Raw genomic sequence first — 17,542 nt, 5'->3', positions numbered from 1 at the left:
TAGAACGGAACAAGAAATTCAGAATAGGCTGGAAGAGACCAAGTCACTTTTTGATATTAAATTATTTGACATCAATCCAAGTTTAACGAGTCAGCAAAAGAAAGCTGTGCATGATCTACTTTTTAGATACAGGGATGTCTTTTCTTATACACCAACTGACATTGGCTACTTTCGTGGCTATGTACATAAAATAAGGATAGATAAAGGAGCCTCTTTTCATCAGAGATCACCTCCCATTCCATTGGCAGTAAGACCCCAAATTGACTTACAAATTAAACAACTTTTAGATGCCAATATTATTAAAGAAACTAGTGACAGTTCCTTTTCATCGCCACTTCTCATAGTGAAGAAGCCAAATACTTCAGAGTTCCGCTTAGTTCTCAACCTCCAAGCTTGTAATACGTTCTCACACTACTTAAGTATACCATTTCAAAATACGGAGGATATTCTACACGTTTTAAGAGGAAAAAGCTCTATATCCACAATTGACATAAAAACGTCGTATTTCCAGCTATTATTGCATCCCAAAAGTCAAAAATACATGACTTTTGAGCTCAATCATACTAGGAAGGCATATAAGTTTCAACGTTGCGTAATGGGACACACTTCGTCCGCCGCTGCCCTAAGTATAGCTGTACGAATGCTTTTAGAGGGACTACCACCGCGCATAACAGCCTTTGCGGATGACCTCGTTATAGGAAGCAAAAATTGGAAACAACAATTGTCAGACTTGGAATTGCTCTTTAAAAGATTAAGGAAACACGATTTTAGAGCAAACCCGAACAAGACCCATCTATTATACTCGGAATTAGAAGTTTTAGGATTCACAGTTAATGGAAAGGAGATTAAAATATCACCTAAAATTTCCAATAAAATACGCAATTTTAAGAAACCAACCTCTAAACGCACCTTGAAGAGTTTCCTCGGACTATGCTCTTATTTGAGGGCACATATTAAAGATTTCACGGAAAAGGTGGAACCATTTCAAATTCTTTTAGACAAAAATTCAAAATTTAAATGGACAACACAGCATGATGATCTATTTGAAAAACTTAAAACGGATATTATACAAGCTCCATCTTTATTTCATTTTGATCCATCAATGGAAATCCGAGCATATTCAGATGCTTCGTCAACCTCCGCAGGCGGCATATTGGCTTGTTATGATACTAAAACCAATCAGGAACGTGTTGTTTCCTATTGTAGTCGACGTTTTACTAAAACTGAGAGAAAGGCCTCAACATGGCAAAAAGAACTATATGCACTCATATATGTTCTTCGAAAATTTCGTTATTTCTTACTGAATAGAAAATTTAAATTATTTATAGACGCTAAATGTTTGACATCACTCACTACCCAACCGGACAAAGTCGGAAAATTTAGTCGTTATAAAATATTTTTGGCAGATTACAATTTTGAAATACAGCATATTAAAAGTCAACAGCATCCCGCAGACATTTTTAGCCGCTTAGAAGACAAACAAGATATACAAAAGGACGAGAATCAAGAAGTTGATAACTTCTCCGACACAGAAGACGCTAAAGTTTTTGCTTCACATTCTTTAGAGCACACTTTTCAAATTGACCAGTCCATTATGTTACCTAATTTAGCAGATGAACAAAGGAAGGACCCTTCATTTTCGGACATCATTACTGTATTGGAAAATAAAGAACCTAGCAAATTATCTACACTCCGTGCTGCGAAATATTTTTCTCTTAAAAATGGATTATTATATAGGACTCAGAAACACCCGCAATTAGGACTGCTGTATTTACTTTGCGTACCAAAATCTTTACTAGGCAAATGGTTCGAGGCTATTCATAACAACCCAATGGCACCACACTTTGGTTACACCAAGACATACCAGTCGGCGCTTAGGAAATACTATTTTCCTAACATGAAAGCTTACATAGCCAATAGAATAAAGACTTGCAATCTTTGTCAAAAACTAAAGAAGTTACCAGCTAAACCAGCGGGCCAATTGCTGCATCACCCATCTAAACCCATTGCCACTGCTTGGCAGTACGATTCAATTGGGCGAGTGCCGGTCGGAGATGGAAAATTCAAACACATACTAGTTGCTATAGAAATGTCCACGCGATACTGTGTCACCAGAGTTGTAGACAACATCACAGCAGAAGAAATTGAACAATTTCTCATATATGACATTATTCTTAAGTACGGAGCTTTTTCATACCTGTATTTGGATAGACACCCTGTACATAACGCTAAGAGACTGCAAAACTTAGCAAAATTCTACAATTTTGAATTTAAATTTTGTCCAGCATATGACCACAAAAATCTGGGTGTAGCGGAAACATTCCACAGAATAATACAGAACGCTCTTAAATTTTTTGTACAGGAGAATCAAAATCAATGGCCAAAACTAATTCCATACATAACATTCGCAATTAATACATTTGTACAGGCCGGAACTAAATATTCATCTTTTTTCCTCATGTATGGATACGAACCTAAGACCATCTCTGATATTGCATTAGCGTCAACTCCAACATTATGTGTCAACAAAGAACATTTGAATAAGATACGAGGGATCGTTCAGGATAATTTAATCGCAAGTTATAATAAACAGAAAAAATATTTTGACAGCAGACATCAACAAACTAATTTTGATAAGGGACAGAAAGTACTTGTATTCTTTCCCAATCGTCAAGTTGGGATACCAGAATCATTTTCATCCAAATATGTAGGACCTCTAGAAATTATCGAAAGAGTTAATCCTAATCTTTATAAGATCAAATTTCCAAATTCATATCGTCAAACAATACAGGAGATTTCAGTGGAACGTATCAAGCCATTTCATGAATACAGAGATCATATAGAACAAGAATAAATAACTTCATTTTATTTTCTACACGAGCGAAAAAAAAATGCAGTACTCACCACTAAGAAGAAAGAAATACAAAGACACTTCAGCAGATAAAAACACTCTTCATAACGATGCAAACATTCATTTCCTCTTTGTTTTATAAAAAGCTGATTCATTATTCTGCAACTGAATGAAAGAATGCTGACATCTGCATTTCCGCATTTAAAAGGCAAATGATCTTTTACAAGGACAGCTAACATATTTCTACATTATCATCGATAATTTTTTTTTTCTTTTCCTCTGTGAACTACATATTGTCACTGACATTATGCAACATAAATATTGTACAGGATGTTCCAAAAGTTATGATCACGCTTACATTATACAGGATGACCAGGAATTCAGGACTACCATTATCATCATCATTGGCATTTAAAATTGGATTATTTTATTGAAATACATATCTTTCACACATATATTTTAGAAATTTTACACCTTATACAGGGTGACCAAGAAATCACGATGTTCGAATCAGAAATTTCCAATGTAAATTATCTTTATATCTCAGTGTCAATTGCAACTTTTTTTTAGTACTCCTAACTCTTATAATTTTATATAGATTATATATCCGTCTTCGCTCGTTACCAAAAATATCCAAAACGCCTCGCTTAGAAATATCTCCTCCAATTCCGATGGACACATTTAATACCAATATTTTAACTATGGAGCAACCGACAGTACAAGCTCCAACACCACTCACTATAAGTGAACTACTGTATGTGCATTAAGCCAAAGCTTAAAACAGCCCTACCTCGAGGGAAATGAAGTGACATATTAAAATGCACAGATCCTGCCTGTGATTAGGGACTAACTGTTTAGTGCTTTCTTCCGCTACCTTATTACTGCTCCGAAAAGTGATTTTTTTGTGTGTTGCAAGTGATATTAATGTTTTAGTGCTTTTTTTGTGTGTGATACCTCAGTGTTGCCAACCCTCATATAAAGAAAAATAACCCTTCGGCTTATTTTTTAAACAAGCCAGGGGGGTGTAATATCCTATGTGATGTCGTAAACAAGCAGTTCCACGCTTCAATGTTTACAAACAACACCACATGGTTCGGCAAGAGGATCTTCCACCAGAGGGACCTGTAATCACATGCAGACGACGGCTTCTGGCCCCTCCCACGGAGCAGAAGACGACATCGGAGCAGCAGCGCCACCGCCACCCAAAAGGACCCTATAAATTGGATGGACGAAGGCAACTCGACACCAGTTCTCTGGTGACCCTCCTCTAGTCTGCTACGGGACTCTTGGAGTAACCTAACCCCAGGCCTCTAGTCTGCTACGGGACTACGCCTATCCTATCTCCTGGCTTAGCCTGCTACGGGGCTCTGTCTGGGTATACCAACCTCAGCCGCTTAGCCTGCTACGGGGCTCTGTTGGCAACTTAACCTGCCTCTGCTTGCTACGGAGCATTGGTTCCTTAACTCCACTCCTCTTAGCCTGCTACGGGGCTCTGTTGGAGATCCTGTCTGCGACCACTCGGTCAAAGACTACCTTTTACTCACCCTTTTAAATAGAGACCAAATTGTATAGTATTTTGTACAAATACTCATATTTTTATAATAAAACTGGTAGTGGGAGACGATTCCGGACACTCTTTTTATTAACTGCTCTACCTCTTCCTTATATGAGACAAAATTACACAAAGTTTTACAATATTTATATCAAATACTATAGTTCATTCCAGTCCCAAAATATTTTCTTAGACTTCCGAAAAATTGTTTTATAAAACTCAACATTTCGTATTGGCATTGAAAAAGAATACAAATATTTGACTTAAAAAAGACCAAAGAGAGAGAGAGAGAGAGAAAGATTGAATTTTATTGGAACATTTTTTATATCGCTGCAACATTTTTAATATCAGAAAAAATTTAAAACGAGACTAAACAATCTATCTATTAAAATGCTACAATAGCAATTACGAGCGACTGATGGAGTTTTTTAAACTATACGTTTGTGGACGTTTATATGTTTGTGGCAAATTCTTTCGACAGTGAGATCTCGGAAACTACAAGCTCTAGAAAGATGACATTTTCACTGATCGATTGCAAATTTTGCGTAGATTGTCCAGTTCTAACTCAATATTTAAAAAAAACATATTATTTATTTATTTATTTATTACATTTTTAGGGGTACACTGGAAGTGTTGAAATTAAAAAAAAAAAATAAATAAACACCTAAATCATATCCTACCTAATATACATTCCAACACCATATAATTGTATATAGGGGCTGCATACCTCTCAGGTATTTGTTTCATGGACAAATTATAATGAAACACGAAGGATAACCATTTCCCCACCTAAGTTGAATCTTTACTGTTTGGAGTGTTTTGCCCAATGAACACCATATATCACTGACATTATAATTGATTGTATGTGTAATGTATTAGCTTATTTTAAAATGTACAAAACGATAATCATGCCTGTTGTTCTATATGGTTGCGAAATATGGTCTCTTACTCGGAACGAAGAACATAGATTGAAAGTATTTGAGAACAAGATCCTGAGACGAATATTCGGACCCAAGAGAAACGGAAATATGGAATGGCGGAATGTTCATAACGAGGAACTACATAATTTATACGGTTTATCCAACATTGTTAGGGTCATCAAATCTAGGAGGCTAAGGTGGGCAGGTCATGTAGCCAGAATGGAAGAAAGAACGAACGCTTTCAAAATCTTAACTGGAAGATCAGCCGGAAAACGACCATTAGGAAGACCTAGGTGCAGATGGGAGGACAATAATAAGATAAATTTCGCAGAAAAGAAATACAAAGTAGAAACTGGATCCAATTGGCTAAGGATAGAAGTCAGTGGAGAGCTTTTGTGAACACGGCATTGAACCTCCAGGTTCCATAGGCCATATAGTTATTTAGTTTATGTATTTGCTTATTACATACTACATGCAAGAAGAAAGAAAACACAGATCATACATGAATTAAAAACTCCAATCGGAAGTAGGCTCAAATCTTGCAAACGGTACGAGATATTGAAAAAGTAATCGAAAAAACCTCCCCTTTACGGTATCTCTTGCCGATTTTTACCAAGTTTTTTCACTTGTGTCTGCAAAGGGACATGTACAGATGTGAGGAATAACAAGGAGATTTATTCTCATATATGAATGATGTGTTGTGTAAAGAGCGCAGGTTCAGCTAGTACTTCTCAAAACCTTGAGACGAATCATTATAATTAAATTACAAATGCATAATTATTGATGAAAAATAATTATAAATATGTACTTATAAATGCATAACACTAAGTATTACAGTATAAGCACATAGTAGAAATAATACACTTTGGTATCTATAGACGCATCCCATATTTAAAGATCAAGAGTCCGATTAAATTAATCCGGCTATTCACTGACTAAGGCCCAATGCATACGCTGATTCATTGATCAGCTATCATCGTAAGCTCATAAGACTTCCGAAATAAACCTCTTCGCTAATTAAAATACATTACAATGAAAAAACAGAAGCTCAAATAGGAGTAATCGTATTCCGAAATTCTTTCATTTGTATGATAGGCTATCCTCACTTATTGCAGAACAGAAAACTGCGATAAAATTGAAATTAGTGGAAATGAAATATTAAAAAGGTTGAGATTATGCGTACATCGAAAATGAATTTCTCATTGGATCGTTGATCTAACTGCATCTTTTGGATGATTTATCAATATAATATTCCACTGCAAAAAGCGAAAGCAAATGATAAAGGTAAGTTTGTTACACACCGCTAATGGAAAACAGATAAGTTTCCAATCGAAGCTGCCAATCGAAAAACAAGCACTCACCCAAATCTGAAACTGTCTTAAAATTTTCATTTGAAATGTTTTTAAAATTTTCACTCTTAGCAAATTGAAATGCTTTGACTTAGCAGAATTCCTGAGTATTCCTGGTCATCTCAAATTTCCTGACATTTTCCGGTTTTCCAGGTTTGTCGGCACCTTGTAACTATGACATGTAAATTGAATAAGCACACATATAACAATGGCAGCACGTAAGTTCGCTGTATAACTTCGTTCTTTAGTTTTAGTCACGTGGACACACATGAACGAAACTACAAACTAGTTTAAAGAAGGAATTTAGTACACGAACTTCTGTTTGTGCTGTATGGACTTTTTTTTAATTATTTTTATATAATTTATTTATTCATCTACTCTTACAAATAATTGTTTGTCTCTATAAGCTAGCTAGCTGGGGGCACGGAACATGAAGGAAACGTAACTTATTCTGTATCTTCTTTCTTTTTTTTTTTTTTTAATTTCATAAATTTTGAAAATGTTTCGTGATTTTTGCAGATTTTTAAAAATTCTGTTTCTTTAAAATGGAATGGAGCTTCCAGCGCACATTCTCAAATTTTAGCAGGACTGCTTTGGCCTGCAACCAATCCGAATATCTACTGATTGAAGCTTAGAGTACATATCCATTAATTTTCTTCTTTAAAGATGAAGGTAAAAGGTAAGTCACGTTTCTTAACAGAGATACGTAACTTATGAATTAAGTCTATTCTGTAGAGTTCTTTACGCCGATTTTCTCTGAAGTTTTTCGTAAGTTTGATAGAAGATATTCATTTCTAAGGATTTTTAACAAATACAAAAATAAAAAAATAAAATAAAAATAGAATTTGCAATCATTTGGGGCCTGAAGGAGACATCCGATTTGGCTTTGAAATAACGCAAATGGTTATTCACAATAATTGTCTTCAGGGAACATGAAGGTGAGTGTTAAAAATATACCCTTCTTAGTTGAAAAGAATTTGTCACCTTATCCCATCTCTATTTGCTTACTAGTTCTACTTAGCTCTGCTGGGTAAATAGGCAACGGCCTACCTTCGGCCAGAAGACACATATATACATACTGTTTCAAACCTATTTTGGTTACGTTTCTGATAGATTTTACATCCACCTTTGGCAAACCTGAACTCAATGCTACGGTGAATCTGATAGAAATATGAAAATTTACTTCTGAAGTTGACAATAATAATCAAAACTGAAGACAAATTTTAAATTTCAATACAATGATGCGCTAAGATCCCTAAATAAAACTCCCTGGTACCAAATCCTAATGGCCCGGACATATTGCACGCTTCACTGAACAATGTGATCAGCACAATGACCATCAACGAGATTACGTGAAGTTTTCTAAACCGAAGTTCAATACCTCTTAATTCAAGGTAATCCTAAATTGCCTCACGATGCACGATGTATAAACCTAAAATTACGTTTCCACCAGCAACTGAATGCGCAAATCATTGGTTATAGTAAAGCGTCGAACTTCGACCTACGAAGCCTGGAATAATTATATTAGAAACATAAAGTGCTGACCACACAGAAAACGCTGAACGTGCATTATCTGGCTGGAACAATCTTCTGTGCGCTGTACCCCAGCCAGTCAGACAGAAGGTCACGAGAAAAGGATTCTGTAAAGAAAGGAAAAATGGGTCGAAACGACTTCTCTCTATAATTATTTTCTCACATTCTCAACTGAAAAGACGTACACAGTATTCTTGAAAGAAAGAAAGAAAGAAACCTCCGAAACATTAAACAATGTCATAGCATACGACAAAACACAAACTATTTCACGTTGAAGGATGATACATACGTGTTAAGGATCCACTTCTTCTCTTCTTCTTTTTCTTTGATTTCCTCCATTCGTCGTTGCTGTCCAAAAGATTTTCCGTATCACTCGACGTTATCAATATCTGAACAGACTCAACGACGGGAAACTTTTTGCTTAAATTCTCCGTCAAAAGGCCTATTTTATCTGCATTCTTTATCAACGTCTACAAGAAAAGAATTTTTATTAACATAACTCAAAATAAGAGACATGAAGAAAGTTAGAATAAGACATGTGAAGGAATTTTTTAAAAGGTCTGTCACGATCTATATTTTACAAGTACCATCACAATATTTATGCAGCGGAACTGAACGAGAACTAATAGTTGGAACATTAGGATCAAGTGCTCTACTTCCATACTTCGTTATGGACCGGTTCCGCTACATGCATCCGGTCCGTAGTTTCGTCCTTATACACGTGCATTCTCAAGGTGTGTTCCTTTACCTTGATTCGCAAGTTGCAATGTAACCCTATTTTCTAAGAGAGCGGGATACGCCCACTGCGCGGCCAGAGCAAAGTCCTGAGTGCCTACCGTTAACTTACTGGTCGAGGCTGTTCTGCTAGCGAATCAGGTCCTCCCATGCTCTGCAGGCATGTTGCCCAAGCGTTATAAGGCAAGCTCACCTTCCGCCCGGGCTCGCCATTATCCACATTCCTGGGATAAGCTCACACGACCTACCGAATCCCACAGCCAGGCAGAGTCCAACCGAATCCAGGAGCCCCATGTATTCCCGAGGAAGCCTGTTTCAATCCGTCTCGCCTACCATAAGTTTACTGGCTATCGTCTTTCGAGCAGAGGTACAGTACACACGTCAACATATTCACGTATGACATTCCGGATCCAACGGTATGGGTTGTCATTATTTGAGTTTGATGCGAGCCCCTTATCCTGCAAGATTTCCTCCCTTTTACTGGGATCAGAAACTGTTACCAGATACTTGGGATAGGCACTTTTCTCCAGTCTAGTGGTTGGGAGAGTCGGTGAACTGAATTCGGAAGCTCCCGGCGTGCAAAATTGTGGCCGAGCCAAGCCAAGCAGACCCTGTTCCTGATCGAGCTAGACCTAGACCACCAACTATAATGATCTTTATTCCTTAGACAATGCCCACCAAATTTGGTTCAGATCCGGCCAGTAGTTGCCAAGAAAGAAAGTACAAGTCGACCCGAGCCTGGCTACCACATATAGCAATGTTTATTCCTTAGATGGTGGGCTACTTTCCTACCAAATTTCCTATAAGTCCGATCAGTAGTTACCGAGAATAAAGTACCACATACACACACACAAACCTGGAGTAAATTGTAAGCTCCTGTATGCTTACGCCGAGAGCTAACAATAGAAAACGTAAATAAATATGGTCAGGCAAGAGATTCGAACTCAAGAATTCCCAACTGCGAAGATAAGATGCTAATAGTTCAAAACGTACCTGTTGGAATGCTACCTATTCTACTTTTGGAACTACATGTAACCTAAATAAAAATAAAATCATGCCATCTGTGTTGCAGTGTTGATAATATATTATTTTAAGTATCTGCTTAAAATAATACATTTAGATTACGCACATATTCCTAAAAGTCACGTACATACTCAGCGACGGTCCGTGGGGGAAGGCTGCAAGACTGCAGCTCCCCCTCCCCCCCAACGTAATTTCATATTTTCGATTCAAGACTTAATAATTTTTATATTTATGCCCTTTTTACGCGCGTTGTGTTGTTTAATTTTTCACCTCCTTTAAGCAAATTTGTTGTTTCACTTCACCCCCTAGTACTGTCAGTACAATCTCCTGGCCTTTCTTACGATACTGTGATTCCATTTTCTCCTCTTTTTAGTATGTCTTTACTGGCAATGTATGGACTGCTTAATGCTTGACAGTTTGCGCAAGCGCGTTCTTCTTACTTTGTGTTCGTCTGCTTTGTTCAACGATGAGTGCGTATATTCAGGCTTGCCAACTCCAGGGAAATATCCCCTGGCCAATCCTATACAAAAATTTTAGTTTCTGATTTTAGCTGCGAGTGGCTTAATTCCTCTTTCTTTGATTAACAACGCTGAGTATACTTATGTTGTTTGCGGTTTGTATGATTGTCTGCTGGCGCGGTGTTTCTAGTAGGGAACTGATTAATTCTGTGCAATATTCGATTATATTTGATTCTTTCAAAATGTGGTATTCCGTTCCTGTGAGTATTTGCGTGGCGTCGTGCGAAGATCTGGTGTTACTTGTGGTTTTTATCTTCTGTATCAGTGTTCGCAATAGACAAGTGAAGTTCGTTCTTATGATTGGCCGTCTTATTGGCCAAAGATATGACGACGCAGCCGTAATGAGTGGGACTATAAATGGAATCCAGTCCAAAGTGAGAGAGGTATACTCTAATGCTTATTTTGTGCACTGTTTTGCTCATCAATTAAATTTTGTAATGGAAAGAGCCACCAGACAAAACACTAAAGCCAGAATATTCTTTTCTAATCTTTCTGCTATCCCGGCATTTTTTCTCGCTCTTATCAGAACAGCAGTTTTAGATTCCCGTTTTGCAAAGCGAATACCCAGTAGTGGACCAACTAGATGGAATTTTAAATCTAGGACTGTTAATGTGGTTTAGGAAAAACAGGAAGAACTAAAAGAATGCTTCCAAATTTTGTCAGAATCCTCAAGCACTACACCAATTAATGAGGCGTCTGCCTTGTAGTGAGAGAGGTATACTCTAATGCTTATTGAATGAAGAATTTTGTTTCTCGCTAAATTTTTTCACTTAGTGGTGCAACATCTAGATATTCTATATAAACAACTACAGAGTCATAACATAGATGCAGCAAAAGTTCCTTCATATTTATTTGTCTCCACTACTGAAATTAATAAAATCAGGGAATCAATAGGACTAATTGACACTGAAACGTAAAATCAAAACAAAAGGAGAATTGTTTCAAGTACATAGTAAAGAGCGGCTGCAGCCAAAGAAGTATGTGATGTTATTTTAAAATAAGTAAACCTGCGCTTCCATTTTACAGACCACTTATAGATATAGATCTTCACTTCTGCACAAATCTAATTTGGAACAGTTTAGTGCTTCCTCCCCCCTCCCCCCCAAAAAAAACTTCAATAAATGTACAGAGCTCTTTCCTGCTTTTGATAAAGATGAACTTCATACTGAGTGTGGTTTATGCAAGAGATCAGAAAACTTGGTGGTGCCGTGAATTTCCTTCAGTATATTATGAACAATAATCTTGCTTCCACTCTTTCTGAAGTCCTAAAACTTTTGAAAATATTCATAACGCTGCCCCTAATTACAAGTAAACCTGAATAATGCTTTTCTACTCTTAAAAGAGTGAAAACTTTTCTAAGAAATACAATGGATGAAGAACGGTTAACGGTACTTGCCACATTATCAATAGAAAAGGAAACGGTTGAAAAGATCCCTACCTTTAATGATAGAGTTAGCTACAAGGAATCGTAACAGCAAATCCATCGAATCCATCGTATGGAATTAATTTCTAAATAAGGTGTTTTATTTTATGCAGCCCTAAGTATAAGTAACACGAGCCACCACTGCACATACTCCTAACAATAATGCACGTTAATCAAACAGCAACACAGATACTCCTAACAGTGATGTGCATAATTCAGACAGTGACAGAGATGCTCCAACAGTAACGCACATAATCACACAGATACCCTTAACAGTAATCCACATATCCTAAGTGAAACTACTCCTAACAGTAACGAATATAATTGTAACAGTATCAGATACTGCTAAAAGTAAAGATGATAAATCGTAACAGTGACAGATACTCCTAAAAGTAACGAATATAATTGTAACAGTGACAGATACTGCTAAAAGAAAAGATGATAAATCTTAACATTAACAGATACTTCTAAAAGTCACGAATATGATTCTAACAGATACTCCTAACAGTAGCGAATATAATTGTAACAGTGACACAGATACTCCTAACTGACGCATAGATCCAAATGGTGACACAAATACTCTTAACAGTGAGTGCATAATCCAAACAGTGACACATACTATATCACAATATTGCGAGCGGTGATCATATTCAATAAGAAAAGAAAAAGGCGAATACTCACGCAAAAGATAGCAGAGTTTTCTTCTACATGTAACAAGTAGTGCTTTCGGAAAAAATCTACTTTCTTCATTAGCCTGTTGAAGACTCAAAAAAGATTTAAAAACATGAAGGAAGGGTGAAAAAAAAAAGATATGTAGAAAACAGATCTTCTGTCTAACATTAACAGGGTGTCTGCTAAATTTCCAAAATGAAATTTCCTGACCTCTTCTTTACCAAATCATAAAATTTCGTAACATTCAAAAACTTATAACAGTACCTACATTCTTTATCACTTTATCTTTATCTTCTCTCTACTTTCAAAGGCTGTTCTCTGGAGCGATAAAAACTTGGTATCTTCTCACATCACTTCCAGCATATTCTCTGTGTATAGTCTGTTTTGTTCGGTAACTAACCAGCAGCAAATACTAATCTTAAAAGTATGTATACTGATGTACATAGATTGACAAATCCTTTAAAAATGTCACACTGATTGTAAACAGTTGTACTGATGGATTCTTTCTCTCTTTTAAGTTAGCTAATATTGTTTTGCCCTTTTTTGAGCTTTTTCAATCTCCTTCTGAAGTGCTTCAACTTCCTGTTCAATCTGTTGTAAATCTCCTTTTCTTCTTCTTCAACCTTTAAAGAATTCCGCTTCTATCTGGATTTTTCGTTTGTGTTTAGTGTTCCTCATCTCGTTTCTGCTTCAAAGTTTCCATTCGTTTCAACGATGCATTTCTCACAGCCATAATCATAGACTTTGTTACTGATACCTTATGTAAACCTTCAATGGACAGTACGGCACAATATACCAAACGCTGGGAAATCAAAGAATGTTCAGAGTGGTTCTCCACCAAATTCTACAGCACTATTCTCAATTCTTTTTACAGCACTATTTTCATGGAACATTGTAAGTACATGTTTAGAAAATTCTACAAATTTTTCGTCATGATTGAAAATTTTCATAAGAAATACATCTACCCTCTCTTCCAATTAAACGACTTACATACTTCTTGAATATGTCGTTTTTCACACGGTGATACACAGGATAGCCCAAAAGTAGGTATACAGTCCCGTACTGATCAGCTCACTGTATTTTATATCATTTCTTATTGTTATCAAACAAGTAGACCTAGTTCCTTTATTATTTGTTCTTAACGTCTTTTTACTTATAACTTAAGCCCGGAACAGTCGAAGCAAATAAATCCATAAACTAGATAAACTAGAATGTTATACTTGATCAATGCAGGGGTGCATATTTACTTTTCGGCCACCCTGTATAATTTTTCTTAATCTTTTCTGCTTTGTCGTAAGCTACATGGATTTTCGATGTCAGTTCTTGTAAAGTACTAGTAATACGAGATTCTCTCAAAGAACTATCTGTCGTCACATACGGAGAAAGCATGATGATTCTCTCACCATAACCCTGCGCAATGGTGATTTCTGTTAGCTAATGATGTAAACAAAGAAACGAGAAAATTTCTGCAATATTTTCTGAAGAAAGAAAGAAAAAAATCCAAGTTTTCGTATTCCTTTGCATGCTACTGTTACATCAAAGCCAATATCCACTAATCTAACATCCGGATTCTCTGTCTTTGTCACCTCCACAGCTAGCAGTTGCTTGGCTGTTTTAACAGAAGACATTACACTCTTTTCCAAGAAATGATTACCAATACCGATTACCTTATCCGATTGAAAATCTGTCAGACAGTGCTCTAGTTCTAATGCTACTGATTACAGGAATAAAAGTTCGCTTGTAGCAGGTCGTTTGCTAAAAACTTCCTAGAACGTGGAAATTTTGTGTACCCGGAGTTTTTGAAGACACTTGATTGACATATTTCTTCAAGAAAGGCATCATTTCGATCGCTGTTCCAATTGCCTTCGAATTTTCGATCCACCTAATGAACACATTTTTAACGGGAATACAGAAGAACCTGTGATATGCAACAAAATCTGCACGCCTAGATGGAAAATCCCTGAAGAAGTAGTTATTCACTTCTATTAGTTAACTTTTCGTGGCAGTTGAATAAATTGGTTAGATGCGTACGTGATTTCGGCGATGCGATGCGGTTTGCGTCGCCACTGCTCAATGATGCCAGCTGAAGAACAATCTTAAGAGCAAACTTGGGTGCGAATTGGACCGAATTTTCATGCATGCGATAGAAGCGTGATCTGCTTGCGATTTGATAGCGTCTAAAGCCTACTATGGACATTTTTCGCGGTGAATTTTGGCATTTTATAGAACAAAATTTTCCAGTCTTTACTTATATTTGTAAGTACAAATAAAAAAAATCGTGACCCACAAGCTAAATTTCGTAACTTTTTCTTGACTTTCATGACTGTTTTCTGATTTCGTGACATTCGAGACTTTTGTGACCGATAGACACCCTGATTAAACACATGGATATAGACACTCATTGTCATTGTACATTGAGTCTTCAACAGGCTGATGAAGGAAATATTTCTTCTGAAAGCGCTACTTGTTACATGTAGAAAAAAATTTTTGCTATCTTTTGCGGTGAGTTTTAGCCTTTTTTGCTTTTCTCAGGGACATATACTCCTACCGTTGATGTACATAATTCCACCAATGGCGACATACTTCTTGTAATAACTAACCTCAACAACTTGGGTGTGACAGGCCAGTCTCGAATCGCTTAATAAGACCGCTTTCTCTCCTTTCCTCTCGTGTGCAGGCATAATCGTTGGTGTTATTATAATGGACAAGTTATTCATGTCCATCTTGTTCTTGTCGCTGTGATCCGCTACCTTCTGCAGAAACTAAAACCAAACAAATATCAGTACACCATTCATATTTATTGTCAAGCAGTAATTGTTTACAAGATAAATAGTTGAAAGGAATAACAAAAGGAAATTACGAACATCCTAGTATCCAAAGATAAAGAATTAGAACAGCAGCTTAAACAAGTTTTTAATCTAGGTATCACAAACGGATATCCCAAACCTACTTTAGAAAAGATGAAATCACAGGCGCCAAATGTATACAAATAACACTACAAAGGTAGAGACAAGGAAAAGGATAGTCCTAAAAATGTTTTTTTTTTTTTTTTTTTTTACGACCGAAACTTTCACATAAACTGAGAAAGTAGCTTAAATAAATAAATAAATAAATAAATTAATTAATTAATTAAATAAATAAATAAATATCTTAATATTGGTCCTCCCATCTACGCCTAGATTTTCCTAATGGCCGCTTTACGATTGGACTTCCAGTTAAGACTTTGAAACTATCTTCCATTCTGGCTACATGACCTACCCACCTTAGCGTCCTAGATTTGCTGCATCAAGGTTCAGTGAACAAAAACTGGAACCATATAATAAAGCTATTTAACTAGTGTTATATTTCTAATACACTCTGTAAAGAAAAAATAGCGACACCTCAATTCTCAAGGTAACTTACACAGAAAAACATAGTTGCAGCCGGCTAGAAGAGGAATAGAAAGAAATTATGAGTGTGATAGTTCATTTGCATTATTTGTGACACCTATGGTGTACAACGGCGCTTACTAATTATTTATGTATGAGTAGTATTCCCTCCAGATGGCATCTGAAAGCGTCTCATAAGTTATTGGAGTAAGAATTCTGCATTGCATTTGTGATGTGTAACCCCAGGTAATTAGCATTTTGTGATTGGTCTCTGCTTTGTCATTGTTTGAACAGTGTCAAGTGGCAATATTGTTGTTGTGGAGCGTTGTTTTTGTATGAAATTGTTGCTACATGTGGACTGTAAACAAGTATGATGGGTAAGATATGTGACTTGTCGCCACGTGAATAAGACATAATTCTTGCTTTGCACAGCTAAGTTACATCTCTAAGGAAGATGGCTGGAATACTCAAAATCCATCATTCGACAACAGAAACAGTAATTCACAAGCAAAAATAATATGAGAAATCATCCCTTCGTCAACAGTGTGATAGAAAAAAGAAAGCATCACCCAGAGCAGATCGCCAAATAATATCAATAGGACATGCAGAATTAAGGAATGACTTCCCCAAAAATCGTTTCTACAATTTGAGATGATCTTGGAAATGCAGTTACTCGAACGACTGTATTGTCTTAACTGTATGAAGAAGATATTACGAAGAAAAAACCGAGTGGAAAGTCGAAACTGACAAAACACAGAAGAATTCAACACGTAGGTTTGTGACGCGATATGCTACTTGGACTTAGGACAACTGGAAGCATGTTGTTTTCTCCGTTGAAAAAAGTTTAGAATAGTGGGAAACGATAGTGGGTGTGAAGTTGTGGATACGAATGAGCAAGGAACTTGATACGGATTTTGTTTAAGAGATGCAAATATTAAGTTACTGAGTGATTTTATGGGCTTGCTTCACCGCCAAAAACGTCAGAACAATGGATATATGTGAAGTCATTTGATGCACAAAAACGTCTTCAAATTCTGGTACGTAAAATTCTTACAACAGCTAAAGACAACTTTCCTCAAGACAATATGGACAACTTCGTTTTCCAGGACGTTAATGCTTCATGTCACCGAGCGAAAATCGTTAATAGTGGTGCAAGAATATGACTATTCAAAAACTCATGTGGCCTCCAAACTCACCTGACATGAATCCAATTGTAAAGTTTGGGTCAATATGAGCAGAAGACTCAGTAGACAACTATCTCGGATAGAATTAAACTCACGGAACGGATAATCCGGGAGTGATTCCATGAAATCAAGGTTGCATTTTGCAATAGCCTTGTCACCAAAAGGCCTCGACGATGTCCCCGCACTTCCTAACCCATGGTCGACATACGAAATCTAGTTTGATATATTGTACCTCTCGAAGTTCGTACACAATATATCTTACTCTTAAGAAATTACATTTTTTGTTTTGTGCTATTATTGTTGATCTTTCATACTTTTATGTATAATTCTTCCCACAGCCGTTTTTGCTGAAAACACACATAGTTACTAATATATGCATATAAATTCATTATAAGCATATAAAAAACCTGAAAC

At 36.5% G+C, this 17,542-nt stretch overlaps 1 protein-coding gene across 2 annotated transcripts in view; it reads right to left on the bottom strand.

Annotated features, from left to right (window-relative positions):
* Positions 1-17,542, bottom strand: part of LOC145663877 (uncharacterized) — a 107,482-nt gene that overhangs the window by 56,465 nt on the left and 33,475 nt on the right. For both annotated transcript variants that reach the window (XM_081730019.1, XM_081730018.1), the window contains exons 5-6: positions 15,177-15,338; positions 8,495-8,675 (exon numbers count right to left, since the gene is read on the bottom strand). In XM_081730019.1, the coding sequence (XP_081586145.1) occupies positions 8,495-8,675; positions 15,177-15,338 (343 nt within the window). The remainder of the gene's footprint in view (positions 1-8,494; positions 8,676-15,176; positions 15,339-17,542) is intronic.

This window comes from Thermobia domestica, chromosome 11, assembly GCF_964235325.1.
Source record: "Thermobia domestica chromosome 11, izTheDome1.hap1.1, whole genome shotgun sequence".
NCBI lineage: Eukaryota > Metazoa > Arthropoda > Insecta > Zygentoma > Lepismatidae > Thermobia > Thermobia domestica.
This window is presented reverse-complemented; position numbering and strand designations above follow the sequence as displayed.